General features: G+C 45.5%; 1 protein-coding gene across 3 annotated transcripts; it reads right to left on the bottom strand.

The window, feature by feature from the left end:
• Window positions 1-794: 794 nt before the first annotated feature.
• On the bottom strand, window positions 795-23,790 carry PGRMC1 (progesterone receptor membrane component 1). 3 transcript variants are annotated; one of them, XM_040405780.1, is made up of 4 exons: window positions 23,647-23,790; window positions 23,129-23,453; window positions 3,948-4,103; window positions 795-1,666 (listed from the first exon to the last, which is right to left on the bottom strand). In XM_040405780.1, the coding sequence occupies exons 2-4, from the start codon at window positions 23,400-23,402 to the stop codon at window positions 1,560-1,562; spliced, it is 537 nt and encodes a 178-aa protein (XP_040261714.1). In that variant the 5' UTR covers window positions 23,403-23,453; window positions 23,647-23,790; the 3' UTR covers window positions 795-1,559. The 3 variants fall into 3 exon arrangements, with proteins under 3 accessions (XP_040261714.1, XP_040261715.1, XP_040261713.1); XM_040405781.1 differs by having other exon boundaries at window positions 23,129-23,454; window positions 23,586-23,733; XM_040405779.1 differs by having other exon boundaries at window positions 23,529-23,686.
• Between the last annotated feature and the right edge of the window lie 1,229 nt (window positions 23,791-25,019).

The following is a 25,019-nucleotide window of genomic DNA, read 5'->3' as shown; positions in this document are numbered from 1 at the left end:
CAAGAGAGCATCAGACTGTCTAAATCAGGGGGTGCACAATCTATTCTGGTCCGAGGGCCATATTATTAGTTTGTACCATTCCCAAGGGCCACAATAAAACTGAGACATTTCTGCTAAAGACATAGAAGGGGGTTCAACTTGTTGGGATTTCCCCCCTATCAGAACACTGAACCAGGAAAGAGCAGCATGCATGTGTGGTCCCCTAATCCTCTTCCAGAGATAGACCCCCTCCACCCGTGAAATATTTATATCAGCCCAACACAATAACAGTTTTTCCTCAACCACTTGTATAAAGGGTTTTCTGAGACTGATAAAACAATGCTGAGAGTGGGGCAGTACAATAAAGAAAAATCCCTTAAAGGGGTTGTCTCTTGAAAAATATTGTAGTTTTTAAACCAGCACCTGAATGCTTTTGTAATTGAACTTAATTAAAAATAGTATAGACGCCGAGTTATTAAATATGTTTCTGTATAGCGCCACCTGCTGTTTGTTTGTTTTTCTTTCTTATTTATTTGACCTGCTCACTGAGAAGGCCGCACATGCCCAGTTTCAGACTTCAACTGCCTCCTGAGCTGTGATAGGGAGATCATGGACACGCCCCAAGCTGCAGCAGAAAAGACACTCCCCTGAGCTGTCAGCTTTATCTAAATCTAGTAGAGCAATGAATGTGGAGATCTCTGGATCCATGTGAGGTACAGGGCTGGGTCTGGCTTTGTTAGAAAGAGATTGTCATGTATATGATCTTTGATTTTAATTTTTTACATTAGTCATGGGATAACCGCTTTAACTTTCAAATGTCTCGCCACTCCAGCAGCAAATTCCAGTCCCAGCTTATCACGCAGCAATGATGTCACATCCAGCGTTCACGTGACCGCTGCAGCCTATCACCGGCCTCAGCAGTCACATGTGCATGAACAGCACATGACCGCTGAGACCAATGATTGACAGCAGTGGTTACTTGCACTATAACTGCAGGACCAGAGCGTGGCAAAACATAAAAAAGTGACTACTGGATTTTTACTTCATTTTAGGCAGCCATGTTTTTAAGAATCTCAAAAAACCCTTTAAGTTGCCTACCACACAGCTTACAAGTATCGTCCAGGACTCGCACCGATATCCAAGATCAGTGCAGGGAAGAGAGAACAGAGCTGCTGTATAATGACAGCACTCTTACCTCTCCCTGAGCTGTGGGACACAAAACAAAAGGGCTGATAATTAGGGGCCACAGAGAATGGCATTGGGGGTCACCGGTTGCGCACCCACAAACTTTTAGACGGTTTCAGACAGAATAAAATGACTCGCATTCTAGCAGATGTTAGAATTTTACAGTATTAGGAATTTAGTGTTATATATGGTGCTCTTAGTGCATCATAGAGAGCCTTGCAATTAAACACTGCTCCTAGCAAGAGAGAAATAGGAAAGGTGGTGCACAGAAGGTGCTGCAATAACATTCGGGATCACCATTGCTGGCATCTACTTGTGCACATATCGTAGACTATGGTTGAAGCAATTACAATGCGCGCTCTGGAATGGTAGAGGTCATACTAAAACTCGCTTCTTTAGTTTATCTTCTTCTGATCTGAAGAATCTTTTACGTCCTCTTCATCAGTATATTCTGTGGGCTCCTCTCCCTCTCTCAGAAGCTTCCCGACATGATGGTACTTAACTGGAAAACAGGGCAATAGACAGTATATTATGTGTAGAAGTCACAGTGCCCCATACAGCTCCGCCTTGTATCGTGTGATCCTCACATGGGCAGAAGAGATTTACATGCACTGGGAGTAGACAAGGACTGCTCCCAAACAGATCTTGATAACTACAGTAACTTTTATAATCTTTCATTAGGGTACACACACACACACACACACACACACACACACACACACACACACACTTTTCCTGGCATTATTTTGGGATGTAAGGCTAAATGCACACGATCAGGATTGCATGCGTCTGCACTGTAGGTCATGCACATTGTATTCTATAAGAATTTGAAATGCTCATGCACATGATGCGGATTTTGACCTATGGTGCAGATCTTCTCCATTCACTCCAGTGGGGACAGCAAAATCCGCATGCGGACAATCTGCACCAATTGATGCGGATTGACTGCACGGAGTTCCCTGCTAACACCTGCAGATTTCAGTGCAGATTGTCTGCACATAAATCCTGAACGTGTGCATTTACCCTAAAAGCTCCAGAATAACCGCATGTATTTTCTTTGGTCACGTGTGTTTTCTGAAGGCATTTTTTGCCCAGTTTATTTGCCCACTACTGTATTCTTCATGGCATTTTTGTGCCATTGTTTGAAGTTTTTTTTATTAATTTTTTTTGCACACAAAGGGGGTCATTTATTAAAGACTGGCATTTTATACCAGTCTTTGACATCTCCTGCACTGCCGGAGGCTGAGCTAAATTTATGACATCAGGCACCAGTCTATGCGCTTAATCCGGAATCTTCTCTAGCCCCTGACTGAAGTAGATTTCAATTATTTACAGGAAATTGGTGTAATTGTTAGTGAATTTGACGGGGGCTGATTATTGCCCTCCCCAGTTTTGAGGGCAGTGTATAAATGCTGCATGCACCTGAATTTAGGCACACAGGCATTTAACAAGTGGCACAATCGGAACTTGCAACATTTTTATGCAAAAAAATAAATAAAAAAGACATTTAAAAAGCCATCTAATGGACAATCAGCAGCAAAAAATAAAATAAAAAAATTGCTTGTGTCTTCTGCGTTTCATATTTCCCATAGACCTTCAGCTAACATCTGGAGCTGGCACTTCACTGCAGAAAAACGCAAAAAGAAAATGCAGATGCAAAAAAACATAACTTTTAAAATATCCCAATCAGTTCTGTGTCACTCGTGTTTGTAACCAGGGCTGTGGAGTCGGTAGATAAATGTTCCGACTCCGACTCCTCAGTTTTATGTACTTCCGACTCCTCTGTATTAATATGCGAATATGCAGTTGAATCCAAGAAGCTGTTCCACCAAGTTCTTCTAAGCTCTTCTAGCAGAGAGGTAGTTGGGCTGCTGCTTTCTCCTTTGTGTGCTTATCTGCTGCTGAAGATAGGGCAGTGGGGGGATCCAGGAAGGGGCATTTATTCTAAAACATGATTTTCCTAGGAGAATCCCATAGTCATGTTTAAAGTTTAAGCTAACAATCGGAGTTTACAAGTTTTTATAGCCTTAGCTAAATGACAGCAGTTTTTCCAATGGTTTACAGCTTCAGTCTTGAACTATTGGCCCTCCATTCCCTTCACTTATACAAGTGTCTCACTCTCTAGTCCTGCAAAAAACATATTTATTTAATCCCTTATCAGTGAGAGGCTAGGTTACACATGGACGCTGCGTTCCCTGTAAAAGCAGAACACAACACTATGGAAAGTATAGGTATTGCAGCTCCTAACTGTGCGTTGCGTGCCATTTAGTGAAGCACATGAAAAGCATGCTTCTTCACCGTCACTTAACGGGTTCGTTTTGTGGTTACGTGAGGCACTGCATGCATTGGTCTTTATTCTTACAGTAGAGAAGTCATTAATTCTAACTTTTTGTGAATTGGGACATTTAAACTTGCTTTTTTTTTTTTTTATTCCAATCTAAATTTAGTAGGAGTCGGTGCATTGTTTGCCGACTCCAGGTACCCAAAATTTCCCCCGACTCCGACGCCACAGCCCTGTTTGTAACAGTCAGGATCTGTGTTATTACAGGACAGGAAATAAGAAATGTGCTGCTATATAGACCACAGGAAATAATCATTGGGACACCGGCCTTAACACGGACATAACCAATATTGATATTACATGAAATCCTATGTTTGTATCACATAATCAACACCAACCATGAAAAATGGAAACCTCACATGTTCGGCTATTCTTATGTCTATGGCTAGTTTTCATTTTCACACAGAACAAAGTGGTAACAACAACTACATATTGAACTTACAGGTAAACTGTGATTCCCAGTCACTTAGCGTGTCCTTCTGGGAAGCTGTCAGGTCTGACAGATCATCGAACGTGTCCGTCAGGGCTTCTTTATCCAGGCAGAAGGTGGCCAGACCTCGTGAGGCGTCTCGGCCAGCAAACACACCGTAAGGTCCCTCTGAAAACAGAAGAACTACACCTGAAGCAATCCAACATGCCAATCGGGAAAGTCATATGAGGTCAGTCATATTTGGCTCCGGCTATATCATTTAAGGCACGTTTACATGCTCCAACTGAGCAGCCAAGTCTCGTCAGTGGAGGAAAGAGCTGCATTTACATGTAGCAATCACCTCCACTGTACGGGGAAAAGCAATGGCTACTGTCATCGCTTGTCCTCATACAGACACATTGTTTCTGGGCAGCAGATCGCTGTTCACACCGCACAATCTACTGCCCAGAAATGACGACTTAATGTGCTGCATAAGTGATAAATTCACACAAGGAACAAGCATTTTTTTTTATTTAGTCGCAACTTTACACAGGCCAAATATCAGAAACTCGTGTTCGTTCCCTTGTCCCTTACATTTTACTACTACTACTACATGGATAGTAACATCTCATACACTAACTCTTTATCTCATGATTGATCTACAAAGGGAACGTGCCATCAGAACATGAACTATTGTTTAAATCATGTTTTTATGTTATTTTTAAAGACTTTGTGATAGTTATTTTTTAATTTTCCATTTCAATATTTAAACGAAAAACCATAAAATCCTGCAGCTTTTACACTGACCACTAAGCCTAATAACAGACGTCACTTCTTTCTCTGAACAGATCACTTTACTGCAGTTACCTGCTTATCTACACAGTGATATCAGTACAGGCAGGATTAGAATGTCAGATAAGACAGGATCCACCACTCACAACCGACTGTCAAACGTATTGTACAATGACCTCGACAGGTCACAGAGCATGCCAAGAAATCTCTACCACAAGAGTTAGGGCTCATGAAAACGACCATGGGATGTTTTGCAGTCTGCAAAACACGGATACTGTGCATTTTGCATTAAAGGAACAGCTGGCCCCTAATAGAACAGTCCTATCCTTGTCCATATAATGTGGATAATAATAAGACATGTTCTAATTTTTTTTTTTTGCGGAACGAACATGCGGACATGGAGTCATTTCATTTTTTTGTGGCCCCATTGGAGTGAATGGTTCCACATACGGGCTGCAAAAAAACCAACAGAGAAGGAAAAAGTAAAAAAAATTAAATAAAAATCTAAAATTTGTGTGCATGAGCCCTTTATAAGGTCCGCTCCTGTCCATTGTGTCTATGGCCCATAATGCTTTCTAAATGTTACAAACAGCTCAGGCAAGATGGCCACCCCATAATCATGTTCAGATATCAGACTAAAAAAATCTGTAATCAGAAAACACAAAAGAGATTAGAAAAAAAAAAAAAAAAAAAGCATGTTACTTACTATCTGATTTTAACTGGCAGATAGTTTTTGGTGACACAATTTCCTTTAAAAGGGAACTTTATCTTGACCTCACTGAGGGCAGCATAATATAGTGACAGAAATGCTGATTTCAGCGGTGTGTCACTCATGAGCTAAGGCTACTTTCACACTAGCGTTCGGGGCTCCGCTTGTGAGTTCCGTTTGAAGGCTCTCACAAGCGGCCCCGAACGGATCCGTCCAGCCCTAATGCATTCTGAGTGGATGCGGATCCGCTCAGAATGCATCAGTTTGGCACCGTTTGTCCTCCGCTCCGCAGGCGGACCCCTGAACGCAGCTTGCAGCGCTCGGGTGTCCGCCTGGCCGTGCGGAGGCAAACGGATCCGTCCAGACTTACAATGTAAGTCAATGGGGACGGATCCGTTTGAAGATGACACAATATGGCTCAATTTTCAAACGGATCCGTCCCCCATTGACTTTCAATGTAAAGTCAAAACGGATCCGTTTGCATTATCATGAACAAAAAACAAAACAAAAAATATATATATATTTTTTTTTGTTCATGGTAATGCAAACGGATCCGTTCTGAACGGATCTAAGCGTTTGCATTATAGGTGCGGATCCGTCTGTGCAGATACCAGACGGATCCGCACCTAACGCAGGTGTGAAAGTAGCCTAAAAGTAAGTGGTTGCTCAGAACCATAATCATTATCAGCATCATAATCATTGCAGCCCAGGCCTTGAAAAGAGTCAAATCTACCTGAGAAGAGTCCTGGTTATTCATAATCCCATCTGCTGATGATTGGCAGTTCTCTCCTAGAGAGAAAGGGAGAAATCTAGGTAGAAGACTGTCAGCCATCAGCAGGTGGGCGGGAGAGCAGGAATTCATGGATAACCAGGACTCTTCTCAGGTGGCCGGGACTCTTTTCCAGGCCCAGTCTGCAATGTTAGTTCTCGGCAACCACTTACTTTTAAGTTATAAATGACAGACCACTGAAATCAACTCACCTGTCTCTACTTTATTCTGCCGTTAGTATGGACAGCATAAAATACTATTAGAACTGTAAGGGTGCAGCCATCAGGTTTTCTGATCTAGTTTTGGAAGCCAAAAATCAGGAGTGGATCATAAAAGCAGAGAAACTATAGAAGAACAGATACAGCTTCTCTTTTTTGAATTCACTCCCGGTTTTGGCTTCCAAAACTGCATTAAGGCTACTTTCACACTAGCGTTCGGAGCGGATCCGTCTGATGTTTCATCAGACGGATCCGCTCCGATAATGCAGACGTTCGCATCCGTTCAGAACGGATCCGTCTGCATTAAAACTTAGAAAATTTTCTAAGTGTGAAAGACTTACATTACTCTTACCGGTAATCGTTTTTTCCCTTTAGCCTCCACAACGGCAGTAAACATGGAGAGATTATCCCGCCTTCTCAGGGACAGGAAAACAGCTTTGTGGACCAGCCCATATAAGGCCCCCTCCCTCTTACCTCTCCAGTTAGTAACCTAGTACTCAGAGATAAATGCAAGGAAGGTTTAATAAAGAACAAAAGTAACAAATATCAGAGCCAGTCTGCTCTAACTTAGAAGAACATATATATTTCATCAATAGAATATATAAGTATGAATACGTATTAAATAATGTATATCTAAATATAGTAGATTTTTTTTTTTTTTTTTTTGGGGGGGAAATCCTCCTGCCGTTGTGGAGGCTAAAGGGAAAAAACGATTACCGGTAAGAGTAATGTAAGTCTTTTCCCTACGCCTCCACAACGGCAGTAAACATGGAGGAAGTAACATAGGATAATAGCCTAGGGTGGGACAACTGCAGATAGGACTCTCCGCCCAAAGGCTAAATCCCTATTTGCAGAAACATCTAACTTGTAATGTCTAAAAAATGTACATGGATTGGACCATGTGGCTGCACGGCAGATGTCCTCTAAGGAAGCTGAAGCACCCTCGGCCCAGGATGTGGCTAGGGCCCTGGTAGAGTGAGCTTTGAGAAACGGTGGAGGAGGAACACCCTCTGTCTGGTAGGCTAGATAGATACAGGACTTGATCCATCTTGATATTGAAGTTTTGCTGGCAGCTTTCCCCTTCAACATGCCCAGGTATTGAATTAGAAGTTGATTAGTCTTCCTAATCTCCTTAGTGGCTTCCAGGTATTGGAGGACACATCTCCTGACGTCCAGGTTATGAAAAAGTCTCTCTTTTTCGTTCTTTGCCTGAGAACAAAAGGAGGGAAGGATAATTTCCTGTTGGCAGTGGAATTTAGAGACTACTTTTGGGAGGAATTCAGGAGCATGTTTTAGTGTGATCCTGTCGTCAGAAACGGAAAGGTATGGAGGCAGGATAGAAAAAGCTTGTATTTCGCCTACCCTTCTGGCCGTAGTGATGGCTAGCAGGAATGATGTCTTAAGAGTAAGAATTCTTAAGGGTATATCTGTAATAGGCTCAAATGGAGGGTACATAAGCTTGGACAGTACCAAGCTTAAGTCCCAGGGAGGCACTAGGGATCTTAACCTAGGGCGAATCCTGATGGCTGCCTTAAAAAACCTTTTTATTATTTCCATGTTAGCCAGTTTACAGTCCATAAATACACTCAAGGCTGCTATCTGAACCTTCAAAGTACTTACTGCGAGGCCTTTATCCAACCCTGCTTGGAGAAAGTCCAGTATGAGGGACATCTGAGGTTCTCCTGATGGGTCGTATTTATCCTCCCCGAAGAGTAGAAAGGATTTCCAGGCCCTCAGATATATTTTCGAGGTGACTGGTTTCCTACTAAGAAGTAAGGTGGAGATCACTTTCCTAGAGAAACCTTTGTTCCTCAGGATGTTTCTTTCAGCCTCCAGGCCGTCAGACGGAGTTGGGCGACTTGAGGATGAGAGACCGGACCCTGAAGTAGAAGGTCTGGGCGAGGAGGGAGGATCCAGAATTCTTCTCCTGCCAGAATCTTCAGGATCGGAAACCATGATCTGCGGGGCCAAAATGGAGTGATCAGGATGATTCGTACTCTCTCTTCTAAAATCTTTGCTATGACCCGCTGTATGAGGGAGAATGGTGGGAATGCATATAACAGGATTGGCGGCCAGGGTACCGAGAGCGCATCCACCTTTAAGGGTTGATCTTCTACCGCCAGAGAGTAGAAATTCGGAACCTGTCTGTTTTTTCTCCTGGCGAACAGGTCGATCTTCGGCGTTCCCCACCTGGAACAGATCTGCTTGAATACCTGAGGGTTTAGCATCCACTCTCCTGCGTTTAGCTGGTCCCGGCTGAGGAAGTCCGCCACCTGATTCTCTTTTCCTCTCACATGTGCTGCTGAAAGGGACTGAATATTCTTTTCTGCCCAACTGAAGATTTTTGTCACCACCAGGGCTAGCGACAGGCTTCTTGTGCCGCCCTGTTCGTTTCTGGGACCGAAAGGACCGTCTTTGTTGAAAAAATTTTGATTCTGTAGGAAAGCCCTTTTTTCTATCTGAAGCTTTCTCTAGAATGTCGTCCAAGGCCGTACCAAACACCCTATCTCCCTCACATGGCAGAGTGCACAGCTTGTTTTTAGAGGCTGTGTCACCAGACCAGGTGCGTAACCATACTGCTCTTCTAGCAGAGTTAGAGAGGGCAGCAGATCTGGCTGAAAGCTTCACTATGTCTGCTGACGCGTCTGCCATAAAATTAGCGGCTTGTTTTAGCATAGGTATAGAAGCTAGGATGTCTTCTCGTGGAGTGCCTGACTCTAGATGTTCCTCCAACTGTCCCAACCAAAGGCCCAGGGTTCTAGCTGTATAAGTTGCAGAGATCCCTGGTCTTAGAGTGGCCGTAGAGGATTCCCACATCTTTTTAAGGAGGCTTTCACATCTTTTGTCCATCGGATCTTTCAGAAGGCCGAGGTCTTCAAATGGAAGGGCAGTTTTTTTGGAGATTCTTGCTACTGGGGCATCTACTTTAGGGGTCTTATCCCAGGCCACAGAATCATCTTCCGCGAAAGGGTATTTTCTCTTTAACCACTTAGAGGCGGACTGTTTTTTCTCAGGGTCTCTCCATTCTGAGTGTATTAACGCTCGGATGTTAGGGTGGACGGGAAAAACACGTTTTTTCCTGTCCCCTAATCCAGCAAACAATTGGTCCTGTACTGAAAGGGGTTCTCTGGGCTCTTCCAGGTTTATTGTAGCCCTAATAGTTTTCAGAAGGGAATCCGTCTCCTCAACTGAACAGAGAGGTTTACCGCCTGCTTGATCTGAAGTATCAGAGTCAGACCCAGAGGAAATTTCACCTTCATCCAGGTCAGAGTCCTGCATATTAGAGACTATGGCTCCTGAGGTAGATGGTCTGGGAGGCAATGTAGATAACTTAGCTTCTACAGCTGCACCCACTTCTTCTCTGATTATGGTTTTCAGACTTTCAATTAAGGATGGGGTCTCCTCTGACACAACCTTGTCACAACACTTTTGGCACAATGATTTCTTGTATGAACCAGACAGCGATTTCTTGCACATTACGCATTTTTTCTTCAAAGGCGGATCCTTTTTTGAGGATTCTTTACCCTGAGAGACACAAAGTTAGAGAGGAAAGTTTTATCCTTAGTCTCTAAAAGAGAAGGGTAAAGAACCACCACCAAGGAGACCCCCATACAGGATAAGCACCCTGTTATTTTAGTAATGGGAGGAGGCTTACCGGGCTAGAGGGCCTGGAGGTATCTGTGGGCCGCCTGGGCGAATCGTCAGCTTGCTGGGACATCTTTCTCAGGAGAAGAGCGCAGGAGCTGCATCTGGACGCCGGCAGCCGCGCTCTTTTACTTCCTGGTTCCCACTGATGACGACATATGCCCCGCCCCCCCCTCGCGTCACGCGCCGGCCTTCCGACGTCACATAGAATCCAACTGCCGGCGCGCGCGCATAGGGGAAGAAGTGGGGAGCGATCCCAGGCCCAGGAACGCTCCCCCGGCTCGCAGAACAGGGCCGGTCCGCACTGGACGCGGGTCCAAAGCCCGGGGTGGCCAGCAACGCTGGGCTTAAACCTCAGGGAAGGAGGAACTTTTATAGAGTTCCGCGACCCTATCCCCTGCCTCAGCCCTCCGGCCAGAGCCGGGATACAAACCGAAAAGGCTGGGCGCGTGACTGATCCATTCCGGCAAGTCCTGACCTTCTGAGGGACAGGAAAACAACTGGAGAGGTAAGAGGGAGGGGGCCTTATATGGGCTGGTCCACAAAGCTGTTTTCCTGTCCCTGAGAAGGCGGGATAATCTCTCCATGTTTACTGCCGTTGTGGAGGCGTAGGGAAAAGTAGCCTGAGCGGATCCGTTCAGACTTTACATTGAAAGTCAATGGGGAACGGATCCGCTTGAAGATTGAGCCACATTGTGTCATCTTCAAGCGGATCCGTCCCCATTGACTTACATTGTAAGTGTGGACGGATCCGCTCGCCTCCGCACGGCCAGGCGGACACCCGAACGCTGCAAGCAGCGTTCAGCTGTCCGCCTGGCCGTGCGGAGGCGAGCGGAGCGGAGGCTGAACGCCGCCAGACTGATGCAGTCTGAGCGGATCCGCATCCATTCAGACTGCATCAGGGCTGGACGGAAGCGTTCTGCTCCGCTCGTGAGCCCCTTCAAACGGAGCTCACGAGCAGACAGCAGAACGCTAGTGTGAAAGTAGCCTAAGAAACCCGACCATGTGGTCGCACCCTAATAGACTGAGGGGTGTAGAGGGAGGTTATGGCATCAGTGTTGGGGGGCCACACCCAGCTTAACAACCCTCATACATATTTCATATATAAACTGGTTAATGCAGTATCTGTCGGCATTCTTTATCACGCCTTACAAACTCCATGCAGAATAGTTTGAATGTTCTCCCCGTGTTTGCCTGGGTTTCCGATTTCCTCCCACACTCCAAAGACATACTAATAGGGTCCTTAGATTGTGAGCCCCACTGGGGACAGTTGGGTGCTAATGTCTGTAAAGCGATGCGGAATATAGTAGCGCTATATAAGTGTGAAATAAATAAATATTTGGTTTTTAAACTATCGGCTGCGATGTCCGGGGTTGCGCAATACATTACAAATCTATAAGCTAGAATGACTTTATGCTTATTCAGAAGTTTTTTTTTCTTCTTATCATTAACTATTTATGACGTGCAAAGAACAAAAATGAAATCCACAATCCAGTTGCTGACGGTGGGATTAGAGAGCTCATGCAAGGTGTAACAGAAGAACAGTCTCACACTAGACGGAGGGGAAATTCAAATGGCCGAATGCTGATCTGTCAAAGGCACGAACCGACCCAGCAAAGAGACGAAAACCTCATCTTCTCTTCTGAAACCCATTATGGGATGGGTAACTTCTGGCACTCCAGCTGTGGTGAAACTACAATCCCCAGCATGCACTCTTGCTTGGCCGTTCTCAAAACTCACACAGAAGTGAATGGTGCATGCTGGGAGTTGTAGCTTCACAGCAGCTGGAGTTTAGAAGGTTGCTGACCCCTGCATTATTGAATATGAGGACAGAACAGGAACCAAAATACAGCTGCATAAAGCATAATGCAAGCAGGAGATTATAGTCAAAGAGATTATAAGCAGCTGCTATACAGGTGCGTGTCGGCCACAATACCCGGACTTCCTATCCCCCGTTACGACCATCTGTGAGCGGAGCAGACAGATGACGTCTGTGTGCATCCCGTATTTTGCAGAACAGAACAGCTGGCCCCTAATAGAACAGTCCTATCCTTGTCGACAATAATAGGACACGTTATATTTTTTTGCGGAACGTAAATACAGACATACGGAAACGCAATACACACGGAGTAACTTCCATTTCTATTTTTTTTGCAGACCCATTGAAATGAATAATTCCGCATTAGTGTGCGCAAAAAAAGTGCAACGGACACGAAAATATACAAAAATACTTTTCTGTGCACGAGTCCTTACTTGCGGGTTTGATGTGGTTTTGCCATAGATCTCACCCTTAGATTGGGTGAAATCCGGACAACAGAACCTCACGGATAATCTATGCGTTTCAAAATCTGAACGCAAGTTCAAGTTCTGGCCAGAGCAAATTTTACATGAGATTTGTCTAGTCTCATACGCTTTGTCGGTAATGTGTTGTAATGCAGCGGTTGTTCTGCACAAGAATCTGCACAGAAAAACTGCGCTTAATCCGCAATGTGTGCAAGTACCCTAATACAGACTAATAACATTTTAAAAATGCATTAAGCCCATCACAACTGAGATTATTTGTTTAAACTAACTAGTAACCACCTAAACTACTCAGATAAGCCACAACATAATCCCTGAAGTGCCGCTATATTACAGAGTACAAAGGTCTAAGTTCTGTCATTCATCGTTTCGCAAATCACTTCAATGTCCAACTAAACATTATGAAACCGCCGCTGTTATCACTGCAGTCGGGGACACAGATCTAAGTCACGCCACGTGCCATACCCTACAGTATATGCCTGGAAGCAATGTAGATATACGAGTTACATGAATAAAAGCTAGATCTATAACACACAGCAAACTCCTTTATAGTAGAGCACCTTTAAGGATACCGCCACATGGGATGGGTTTTCTGCAACTGAATTTACGCTGTGGATTTACCACAGATCTCACATTGAGTATTGCAGAGTTAAATCTGCAGCACGTCAAGGGGTTGTCTGGGATTTCGAGATTGATTGCCTGTCCGAAGGGTAAGTCATCAATATAAGATCGTGGGTGTCCAATGAGCACTGAGGCCTCCTCACAGCTCACCAAGCACAGCGCCGTCCATTGTATAGTGGCAGTGCTTGGTATTGCAGCTGAGGTCCATTCACTTGAGTGGGACTGAGCTCTGCCTTGGCCACGTGACACCACACATTTAAAATGTGCACCATAGGACACCATACGATTTTCATTTGCAGCAGGTGGATGAGAGCTCTTAAAAATCTCATTCCCTTTGCATATACTGTAAAACCATATGGCTCTTCTGCATGCAAATCAGTGAAGGTCAACCTTCAGTGAGGAACCGAGTATCAGCAGGGGTTCGGACTCTGGCATCATAGGCTAATGGGCATATCCATCACTATACAAGATGGGTATAACCCCTTAAAAGGAACCTGTCGCCGGGATTTTGTGCATAGAGCTGAGGACATGGGTTGCTAGATGGCCACTAGCACATCCGCAATACCCAGTCCCCATAGCTCTGTGTGCTTTTATTGTGTAAAAAAACCAATTTGATACATATGCAAATTACCCTGAGATGAGTCCTGTAGGTGAGATGAGTCAGGGACAGGACACATCTCAGGTTAATTTGCATATGTAACAAATCTTTTTTTTGACACAATAAAAGCACACAGAGCTATGGGGACTGGGTATTGCGGATATACTAGCAGCCATCTAGCAACCCATGTCCTCAGCTCTATACACAAAAATCCCGGTGACAGGTTCCCTTTAAGGGTAAGGACAAATGGGCCAGTTGTGCCACAGCCAGAAAGCCTCGCAGCCATTGCAATCTGCCACATAGGTTTTGTGGGTGCAGCAAAATGATATATTCCCTTTAAAGGGAACCCGTCACCTCCAAAAACCATCCCAAGCCGCCAGCAGTACCTGAGAATAACACATGCTTTATCCCCTGAAGACGCTGGTTACACAGCGAAACATGTCGGGAAGCAGAGTGTAGGAGTGTTTAGGTTTTAGGCAAAGAAATAGCGGCAGTATGCTCAAATATATGGGCACATCTACAGAGTCATATAGCATGCGGCAGCAATAGAAATAACATAGGACAAGTTATATAACAGAGAGGGAAGAGGAGAAATATGAGTAGCAGCTGAGCAGGAGGAGGAAAAATAAGAGCAGCAGAGGCTGAAACAATTACAAACAAAAGTGAAGTAAATCTATCACACAGTAGATTAACGCTCCAGAGTATATAGGAGCGTATAATAAAGCTACTACACAGCAACACCATCTCTAACCTATTCATAAAGTACCTCAATTATCTTCACTATCCGTCACATGTCCCTACCCCTCACCCCCTGTCTCCACTTACCTTCCCCCCTGCTGTTTAGTCCATTGATACAAGCCAGCTACAACAGCGAATCATTGAGCATATAGGTAGGAATAAATTGCGTAAGACCGCATCACTGAGAGTTTTAACGTCTATAGTTTAGTAGTTATGTTCCAAGCGTAAAAATACTACATATATATTAAAAATATGAAATAAAAGTGAAGTTTTAATTTAATAAACAGTACATGATCCAAAAACGTAAATAGGTCCTGAGTGACCACCAGTTAGTAAATTTAAATACTAAAACGTTAACTTGTACTGTGAGGTCAAAAGGTAAAAATAATTTAAAAGGAGAGTAGCCAGCAGCGCGTTTCTGACGATCATTTTCTTCCTGAAGGCCGATGCAGCAAAAGCTCTGAAAACTTTCTTTTATCCCCTGCCCACGCAATTTTCTTGTCAGGCTTGAAGTCAAGGGGGCAGCGGCCTCTTTGCTTCAAGTCACAGTAACCGCACCCCCTTGCCTACCCCTTCGCTGTATGTCAAAAAAGCCACCTTACATCACAAAAAGTGTAATACCAAGCGATCAAAAAGTCATACACACTCCAAAATTGTACCAATAAAACAGTCATCTCATCCTGCAAAAAAAGGAGACCCTACATAAGACAGTCGCCCAAAAAAATAAAAACTATGGCTTTCAGAATATGGAGACACTTAAAAATCTTATTTTTTTCTTAAAAAATGCTTTATTATGTAAAACTGAAACAAACCAAAAAAGTAGTCATATTTGGTATTGTCGCGTCCGTAACAACCTGCTCCATAAAAAAATACCACATGATCTAACCTGTCAGATAAACATTGCAAATAACAAAAAATAAAAAGCAACCAAAAATCATATGTACCCTAAAATAGTACAAACAAAACTGCCACCTTATCCTGTAGTTTCCAAAATGGGGTCACTTTTTGGAGTTTCTACTCTAGGGGTGCATCAGAGGGTCTTCAAATGTCACATGGCCCTGCCGTGTGACAGTACAGCTGTTTAAAGGGTTTCTATCACTTGGGATCACATAATTTGATGTCAGACACTAGCGATTTGCTAGTGTCTGCTCTTGCCAACCATCCTAATATAACAGCTTTTGGCCCTGCGGTTTTGATAGAAAACGAACTTTTATAAATATGCTAATGAGCCTCTAGGTGCTATGTGGGCGTCATTAGCACCTAGAGGCTCCGTCTACCTTCATACACAGCCACCGCCCAGCGCGTCCCTCCAGCCCGCCCATGTCTTCCTGAATGCGATCCTCCGTGTGACGCGGCGTACGAATTCCCGCGCATGCGCCGTGCGCGGCTGTATTCGGCGCATGCGCATTGAATGTCTGACCGCTCAGAGCTCAGACATCTCAAATGCGCCGAATACAGCCGCGCACGGCGCATGCGCGAGAATTCGGCCGCTGCGTCACACGGAGGAGGACATGGGCGGGCTGGAGGGACGAGCTGGGCGGCGGCTGTGTATGAAGGTAGACGGAGCCTCTAGGTGCTAATGACGCCCACATAGCACCTAGAGGCTCATTAGCATATTTATAAAAGTTCGTTTTCTATCAAAACCGCAGGGCCAAAAGCTGTTATATTAGGATGGTTGGCAAGAGCAGACACTAGCAAATCGCTAGTGTCTGACATCAAATTATGTGATCCCAAGTGATAGAAACCCTTTAAGCGTACAGATGTAATATACAGAATCAGGGTAACAAATATTGCGTTTTCATTGTCTGTTTACCCTTGCTTTGTTACTGGAAAAAAAAATGGATTAAAATAGAAAATCTGCCAAAAAAGTGAAATTCTGAAATTTCATCTCCATTTTCCATTAATTCTTGTGGAACACCCAAAGGGTTAACAAAGTTTGTAAAATCAGTTTTGAATACCTCGAGGGGTGTAGTTTCTAAAATGGGGTCATTTTTGGGTGGTTTCTATTATGTAAGCCTCAAAGTGACTTTAGACCTGAACTGGTCCTTAAAAAGTGGGTTTTGGAAATTTTCAGAAACATTTCAAGGTTTGCTTTTAAACTTCTAAGCCTTCTAACGTCCCAAAAAAAATAAAATGGCATTCACAAAATGATCCAAACATTAAGTAGACATATAGGGAATGTAAAGTAATAACTATTTTTGGAGTTATTTCTGTCTATTATAAAAGTAGAGAAATAGAAATTTGCAAATTTAAAAAATAAATTTTTGGTATTTATAAATAAAAATGAAATTTTTTGACTCCATTTTACCACTGTCGTGAAGTACAATATGTGACGAGAAAACAATCTCAGAACGGCCTGGATAAGTAAAAGCGTTTTGTAGTTATTACCACATAAACTGACACGTCAGATTTGCCAAAAATGGCCTGGGCAGAAAGGTGAAAAATGGCCAGGCCCTGAAGGTAAAAACTAACTTGGTCTTGAAGGGGTTAAAACCAGATTCCCCAAATGCTGGTACAGTAAATAGTGATATAGGTTTTAGCCAATAAGAAATTATGTAACGCAATATGAAGAGTGTGTGTATTTAGTGGCTTTTCTCTCACTCTTAGTTTTCTTTTCATGACATGGTTTAAAAATTGTAGACGCCTTTGAATACCGCTTTTTATAATTGGGTACTACTTATTTTGGTGTGAAAACATTTTTCCAAAAACGTGCTAGTTTTTTTTGTCTGCAGACTGCATGTTTGCACATACATTTCAGGCTGCTCTGTTTCGTGCAGAGTGAAATGATGGCTCGGTCGCCAGCTAAACTCTCCTCTGCTGAACAAACTACTAAAACTGATTTACGAAATCACAAATTAGTTTAGAAGATCATTCACTGGAGGACAGGAGCAGGACACCGAGCCATCATTTCGCTCTGAACAAGAAAGAACAGCCTGCAGATGAAAAATAGAACAAAAAATAATAAAAATTATATATATATATATATATATATATATATATATATATATATATATATATATATATATATATATATTACATATACACACTGCACAATATATCACCATCAATCGCCATATCGCAATCGCCAATTGGCCGACCCAAAAATGCTGCAATTATATTACCATATTTTTCGCTTTATAAGGCCTCTTTCACACGACCGTTTATTTTTTCCGTTTTGCGGGCCGTTTTTTGCGTTCCGTATACGGTACCATTCATTTCAATGGGTCCGCAAAAAAAACGGAATGTACTCCGTATGCATTCCGTTTCCGTATTTCCGTTTTTCTGTTCCGTTAAAAGATAGAACATGTCCTATTATTGAACGCAAATCACGTTCCGTGGCTCCATTCAAGTGAATGGGTCCGCAAAAAAAACTGAACACATACGGAAATGCATCCGTATGTCTTCCTTATCCGTTCCGTTTTTTGCGGAGCCATCTATTGAAAATGTTATGCCCAGCCCAATTTTTTCTATTAAATTACTGTATATGCCATACGGAAAAACGGAACGGAAAAACGGAAACACAACGGATCCGTTTAAAACGGACCGCAAAACACTGAAAAAGCCATACGGTCGTGTGAAAGAGGCCTAAGACAAACTTTTTTCCCCCAAAAGTGGGGGGAAAATGGCAGTGCGTCTTATAAAGCGATGGTTGACTTTTAACGTGGCTGACACGGATGTATCGCCAGCCGCTATGTTGCACAGCGCGGCCGGCGATACATCAGTTACAGTGCGGGGAGGGAGGAGGGGCTGGAGGCAAGTCGTTATTTTAATGAATAAATGTTCTTCTATTTATTCTGTTTATCTGTTCTGTGCTATTAAGAAAATGGCAAGTTTTGTATTTTGTACTTTTGCAGTAATACAAATATGTTATTTAATTTAGTAAAAGATGTTTTATTTTGAAAAACACTGTGCATTTCAGTTCTTGAGTTAAGCATAACTACATTTCAGCATTATCAGTAATTTCTGTGTGCTTTTGCCTTGAAAATCCAAGCAAATAGACCTCTTGCACAATTCCCTTAAAATATCGCATCGCATATCGTTATCGCAATTTTTAGGGCCCTAATCACAATCGCACAAAATTCCCATATCGTGCAGCCCTAATATATAATATATATTATTTTATATTATTTTTAATAGCACATAACAATTAAACTGGTTCAACAAGTTATGCGAGCACTATGAAATACGATACGCAAGCATTTCTGGAGTAGTAGGGTGTCTACCGACAAATAATGGCTGGAAGGATTATACCAGTATTTGCCTTAGGAAATAAAAGAATAACTTGAAGATTAAAAACATCAAACCATCTCAATGACATACAATAGTCTTTACCAGGAGTGTTGCTTACAAGCTCCTATAACAGGGCTGGCCAACCTGCGGCTCTCCAGTCTGCCTACAGCAGGGCATGGTGGGAGTTGTAGTTTTACAACAGCTGGAGAGCCGCAGGTTGGCCAGCCCTGTCCTATAGTATCATTTGCACTTTGTGGTTAAAGGGAGTGTCACCTAGAATGTATATATATTGTAACTAGTGCACTGCACTTATATCGGTAAACCATACATTTTCTTCCCTTTACCGGTTTCTGTTCCCCAGAAAGGCACTTTGAGGCAATAAGTGCCCCGGTGGCCATAGTTTTTTTCAACGTGCACAAGCCCGCCACTGCAATCAATCCTAGCTCCTCCCCTCGCGCTCTCAAGTATTACACTTCACCCGCCGCCATCAGTGAGCGCCTGCACTGACCCCCTGCTAAATGGCAGTCTGCACGTAAAATAAATCCAGGGGGTATTGAGGGTATTAAGGTCAGTAACGGATAGATCATTGAATCTTCGTCTTCTGTAACAGGGTCAGTGCCACAGGACTGGAGGACGGACGATTTGGTACAGATATTTAGGAAAGATAAAAAGGTGGAATCATGTAACTACCGATCGGAAAGTTTGACATCTGTGGTATGTAAAATATCTGAAGGTATTCTAGAGATGAGCTGAAAAAGTATATAGCGGTAAATGAATAAGTAATAACCAGCATACATTAATGCAAAACACTTGGTGTCAATCCTACATGCTGGGTTTCAATGAGGTTAGTGCAAATCTGGATGCTGGTCATGCAGCAGATGTGATAAATCTGGATTTTGCAAAAAGCAGTCATTGTAAAATGGCACATACTCAAAATGGGCTAAAGTCGGGAGCGGGGGAGACCACGCGGACCTGTAGTGGGAGCGGGGGAGACCACGCGGACCTGTAGTGGGAGCGGGGGAGACCACGCGGACCTGTAGTGGGAGCGGGGGAGACCACGCGGACCTGTAGTGGGAGCGGGGGAGACCACGCGGACCTGTAGTGGGAGCGGGGGAGACCACGCGGACCTGTAGTGGGAGCGGGGGAGACCACGCGGACCTGTAGTGGGAGCGGGGGAGACCACGCGGACCTGTAGTGGGAGCGGGGGAGACCACGCGGACCTGTAGTGGGAGCGGGGGAGACCACGCGGACCTGTAGTGGGAGCGGGGGAGACCACGCGGACCTGTAGTGGGAGCGGGGGAGACCACGCGGACCTGTAGTGGGAGCGGGGGAGACCACGCGGACCTGTAGTGGGAGCGGGGGAGACCACGCGGACCTGTAGTGGGAGCGGGGGAGACCACGCGGACCTGTAGTGGGAGCGGGGGAGACCACCAATGCTTCTGTGAGCGCCACGGCCTTCTCTGTGCTCACCAGGCACGGCGATGTACACTGTATAGCGGCTGTGCTTGGTATCGAGCTCAGACGCATTCACTTCTGAGCTGTTCCTAGGCCACGTGACCGATGAACGTGACGTCACTGGCCTAGGGAAACCAGCGAGAAGGCTGTGGCGCTACTATGAGTGCCGTTGCCTTCTCAAACATCTGATTGGCGGAGGTCCTGGGAGTCAGAACCCCACCAATCTAAGATTGATGAGCTATCCTCTGGATAGTTCACCAGTTTCTAAGTTTCGAAAAAACCCTTTAAGCATCAGTACTCAATGTCAGGCAGCAGCTGCAAAAGAAAATATGATTTAGGGTATGTAAAGATAAAAATCCATGATCCCAATGTACTGCAATATTACCCCTTCCACATCTTGAACATAGGATTCAGTTTTGGGCCTCACATACTATAAAGCAGGAATGGCCAACCTGCGGCCCTCCAGCTGTTGTAAAATTACAACTCCCAGCATGCCCAGACTGCTTACAGCTATCAGCCTACAGCAGGGCATGGTGGGAATTGTAGTTTTACAACAGCTGGAGAGCCGCAGGTTGGCCAGCCCTGCTATAAAGGAGAGACCAGATTATTAAATTGGATGGAAGGTATCCAAGGCTTAAAAGGTGTTGTCCAGGTTCAGAGCTGAACCCGGAAATACCTCCATTTTCACCCAGGCAGCCCCCCTGACTCATGCTCCGATGCTCTCCTTTGCCCTGCGCTAAATCACGCAGGGCAAAGGCATTTTTTGGAGATCTGGTGACGTATCGGCACTGATGGGCGTGCTTTAGCGCTGCCCTAGCCAGTAAAACAGCTAGGGAAGTGATAAAGCCCGCCCATCACAGCCGGTGACATCACCGAACACACTGCCGGGTGGAAGCTTCCGCCCGGCAGTGTGCGATTGTAAACAAAAGAGCATGAACTACTCCGATGCTCAAGTCAGGGGGGCTGCTAGGGTGAAATTATGGGTTTGTCCGGGTTCAGGGCTGAACCATTAAATTGGGTTTGTTCAACATATGGGGGCAGGGGGGTGGGACACCTTAGAGGTGATCTCATTATTATTTGTAAATACATGTGTGGCAGCAGCGTACATAGAGAAGTAAGGGCCCCATAGCAAGGATCAAACCAGGCCCCCCACAAAGGACAGAAGGGTTTCTGCCTAAACCCCTTTCAATCACCCATGGGCCATTTTTCCCACTGCCTCATTTGCTAAAAGCGGTTCCTGGTAGGTGCGGGTCCCAGAGGTGGCACCCATCAAGGGGGAACATATCCTAGCGATATGCCCCCATTGTCTGTCATGGCAATACCCTGTTAATGGCAGATACGATGTCAGCATTAAAAAAAAAAAAAAAAGAAGATGCTTCTAATTAATTTAACAATGTCATATAATTGACGGGAGAAAGTCAGAACTGGACGGACCTGTAACTGAGATCTGCACACGTCACCGAGTATTTCTGGGCAGCAGATCCCTGTTTGCATTGTATGATCTGCTGCCCAGAATGGATGGTTCTAGGTGCCAGCCGTAAGATATGATCACCTGACGAATGCCCATATGACCGCCCCGGGTAGGCAAGAAATGCAAAAACTTCCCCTTGCGGCAGCCAGTCAGATGACACAGGCTATTAACCTCTGAGGCACCGGGTAGTGAAATATTGATACTTTTTCGATACTTTGATGCCCAGTTCTGTTCAATACTGTCGTTGTCAGCATTTTGATACCAAGCTGAGATGGTGGGCTAAGGGGGGGGGATGGTGCACGACCGAGCCAGCAGCATAGAGGGACATTCAGGGGTTAATGTAACTCTCATTAACCCCAGTGTTGCCATTATGTGAGATAAATGATAGGGGTCACTTATCATTAATGTGAAGGATACGGTGTAATCACTTTAGTACCTCACATTAAAGGGCCCTTGCACACGAACGTATGCCCTCCGACACATATACGGTCTGTGAGCGGGCCATATGTCCCGGAGCGGCATACATCGTGCGCACAGCATCATAGGTTACTATGATGCTGTACAAATCGGGCCGTCCGTGGGAATATTGTCCCGCACTCATATGATCTTACGAGTGCGGGACAATAGCACAGCGGGCGGCCCAATAAGCACAACATCATAGTAACTTATGATGCTGTGCGCATGATGTATGCTGCTCCGGGACATATGGCGCGCTCACGACCCTAAGGGCTCATGCACACGACCGTATATATTATGCAGTCCGCAAAAAATACGGATGACGTCTGTGCGCATTCCGTATTTTGTGGAACGGAACAGCTGGCCCCTGATAGAACAGTCCTATCCTTGTCTGTAATGCAGACATAATAGGACAGGTTCTATTTTTTTGCAGAACGGAAACACGGAAATGGAATGCACGCGGAAAGAAAATACGTTCGTGTGCAGGAGCCGTAATAGTAAGTGACCCCATCAAGTACCTTCACAATTTGCGGACCGCAGAACACTTACGGCCGTCTGAATGAGCCCTTAGGCTTCGTTCACAGTTGTCAGAGGATCAGGCTACTGGAGCTCACCGTATCTGGTATTTCGGGACACAACGGTGTACCACCAGATCCCCATTGACTTTAATGGGATCCGGACAGGTTCTGTTATAAATGCCAGGTTTCAGCCAGACAAATGCGGCTTGTCTGCCGGCCAATGCAACTGTGAGGGCAGCCTTAGTGAGGCGCCGTCCTGCGTGCACAGTGCTTTCTGATGTAATTTGTTAGGTGTGTACTTTTGCCACGATTTTTGTAAAATGGCCAAGTAAGTTTTCTGTACAAAAACTGTATGAAAAACCAAACCGGAACCATGGCAAAACCTGCACGTGTGAATACAGCCCCCCTTCCCTCCCCCAGTACCCGACATTCCCTAATCTACAATGACTCAGCCAACATTTACTGCAGGCAGAGGTAAGGGTGAAGGTTCACGGCCATGGCGGGTGAACATTGGCCGCAGGGGGGTCATCTCATGGACTGGCGGCAGACTGGAGCTGGGCACAGACCACTTATCAGATCGTCTACAACACCTGTGCCCGGGCACTACCACCATTCCTGCGGGATCAGCCTCACCAGACCACGGACAGATCTATGGCGGTCTGAGAATCCAGAATATTTCCCACCAAGTCTCACCTGGCCCATAAAACTTCTTGCCCCTGGTGACATCGAACACCTTGCCATTGATGGCCATGAGGATCCTGGGGTTCTCGGCCCCATCGTACTCCTTCAGCTGGGCCACTGTGAAGTCTCTCCTCTTCATTTTGGGCAGGCGCTCCTCCCGGCTCTCCTCCGACTCCGGGGGCTTGTCCCCCCTCAGGATCTTGTAGAGCAGGTACAGGCACAGGCACAGGAGGCAGATATTGAGGGGGGAGGTGAAGATCTCCTGCAGGATGCCCTCCTCAGCCATGGTCGCTGGTGCTACAGGTGGTCTGGGGGCACTTCAGTAAGGTCCGCACACCTGCAGGATGACAAAGACGGACATGTTCCCAGGGACCTGCGCCACACACTCACTCACCTAACACACTGTACGTACAGGGGGGGATTCCTAAAGGAACGCCACAAATCCGCCAGGTGTGAACACTCCCTTAGCGCGCTGCTGGCGGACTGCACGCACTATCCCCCGGAGACACCGCACAGCCCGCACTACTCACCAGCGCTGTAACGTCCCGCACACTGGCGCTCCCTCCCCCGCCCCTCAGCACCACAGTCCGCACACGGGCGGGATTGGCCTGCGCCGCGCGTGACGCAGGAAGGGGGCGGGGCTCTGCGCGCCTCCTGTTCCAGGTCAAATGTCAGTTCTAGAGAGAGTGGCGCACGCGGCAGCAGTCTGGTGGTTCAGGACTGATGTGGAGCCTCCGGCCTCATCGCCTCCTCACTGTGGACATTACCTCTCCTCCACAGTCCACACCACCAGACACTACTCCCAACCAGCACTGTGTATGGAGCAATGGTCAGGCGTGTGCACTCACTGGAGCTCATTTACCAACATTTTTAGGCCAGTTTTTGACATAAAAATTAGTCGCAAGACACCTTTTTTGTGACTTTTTAAACGCCTGTCAGAAAATAGGGCTTGTTTACGTGGGCTACATTCACACTTGTGGCACAGTGATCGGCAAGTGGGTCTGTCCCCGGATTCGGCAAAACATATGCCAACTGATGGCATTTGTTAGACTGATCAGGATCCTGAACCGTCTTAGGGCTCTTTCACACTTGCGTTCTTGTCTTCCGGCATAGAGTTCCGTCGTCGGGGCTCTATGCCGGAAGAATCCTGATCAGGATTATCCTAATGCATTCTGAATGGAGAGAAATCCGTTCAGGATGCATCAGGATGTCTTCAGTTCCGGAACGGAACGTTTGTTGGCCGGAGAAAATACCGCAGCATGCTGCGCTTTTTGCTCAGGCCAAAAATCCTGAACACTTGCCGCAAGGCCGGATCCGGAATTAATGCCCATTGGAAGGCATTGATCCGGATCCGGCCTTAAGCTAAACGTCGTTTCGGGGCATTGCCGGAGCCGACATTTAGCTTTTTCAGAGTGGTTACCATGGCTGCCGGGACGCTAAAGTCCTGACAGCCATGGTAAGTGTAGCGGGGAGCGGGGAGCAGTGTACTTACCGTCCGTACGGCTCCCCGGGCGCTCCAGAGTGACGTCAGGGCGCCCCAATCGCATGGATCACGTCATCCATGCGCATGGGGCGCTCTGACGTCGTTCTGGAGCGCCCCGGGAGCCGCACGGACTGTAAGTATACCGCTCCCCGCTCCTACTATGGCAACCAGGACTTTAATAGCGTTCTGGGTGCCATAGTAACACTGAAAGCATTTGGAAGACGGTTCCGTCTTCAAATGCTTTCAGTACACTTGCGTTTTTCCGGATCCGGAGTGTAATTCCGGCAAGTGGAGTACACGCCGGATCCGGACAACGCAAGTGTGAAAGAGGCCTTACAAATGCATTGAAATACCGGATCCGACTTTCCAGTGTCATCCGGAAAAACGGATCCAGCATTCATTTTTTTTGGTCTGCAGAAG

Source organism: Bufo bufo, chromosome 8 (genome assembly GCF_905171765.1).
Source record: "Bufo bufo chromosome 8, aBufBuf1.1, whole genome shotgun sequence".
Taxonomy (NCBI): domain Eukaryota; kingdom Metazoa; phylum Chordata; class Amphibia; order Anura; family Bufonidae; genus Bufo; species Bufo bufo.
The sequence above is the reverse complement of the archived record's forward strand: the minus strand, read 5'-3'. Positions and strand labels throughout refer to the sequence as shown.

Coding starts and splice junctions, on each gene's coding strand:
- PGRMC1 (XM_040405780.1), bottom strand. CDS start 23,402: ATGGCTGAGGAGGGCATCCTGCAGGAGATCTTCACCTCCCCCCTCAAT. Junction 4,104..23,128: donor CAAGAAGTTTTATGGGCCAG/GTGAGACTTGGT, acceptor TTCTGTTTTCAG/AGGGACCTTACGGTGTGTTT. Junction 1,667..3,947: donor CTGGGAATCACAGTTTACCT/GTAAGTTCAATA, acceptor CCTGTTTTCCAG/TTAAGTACCATCATGTCGGG.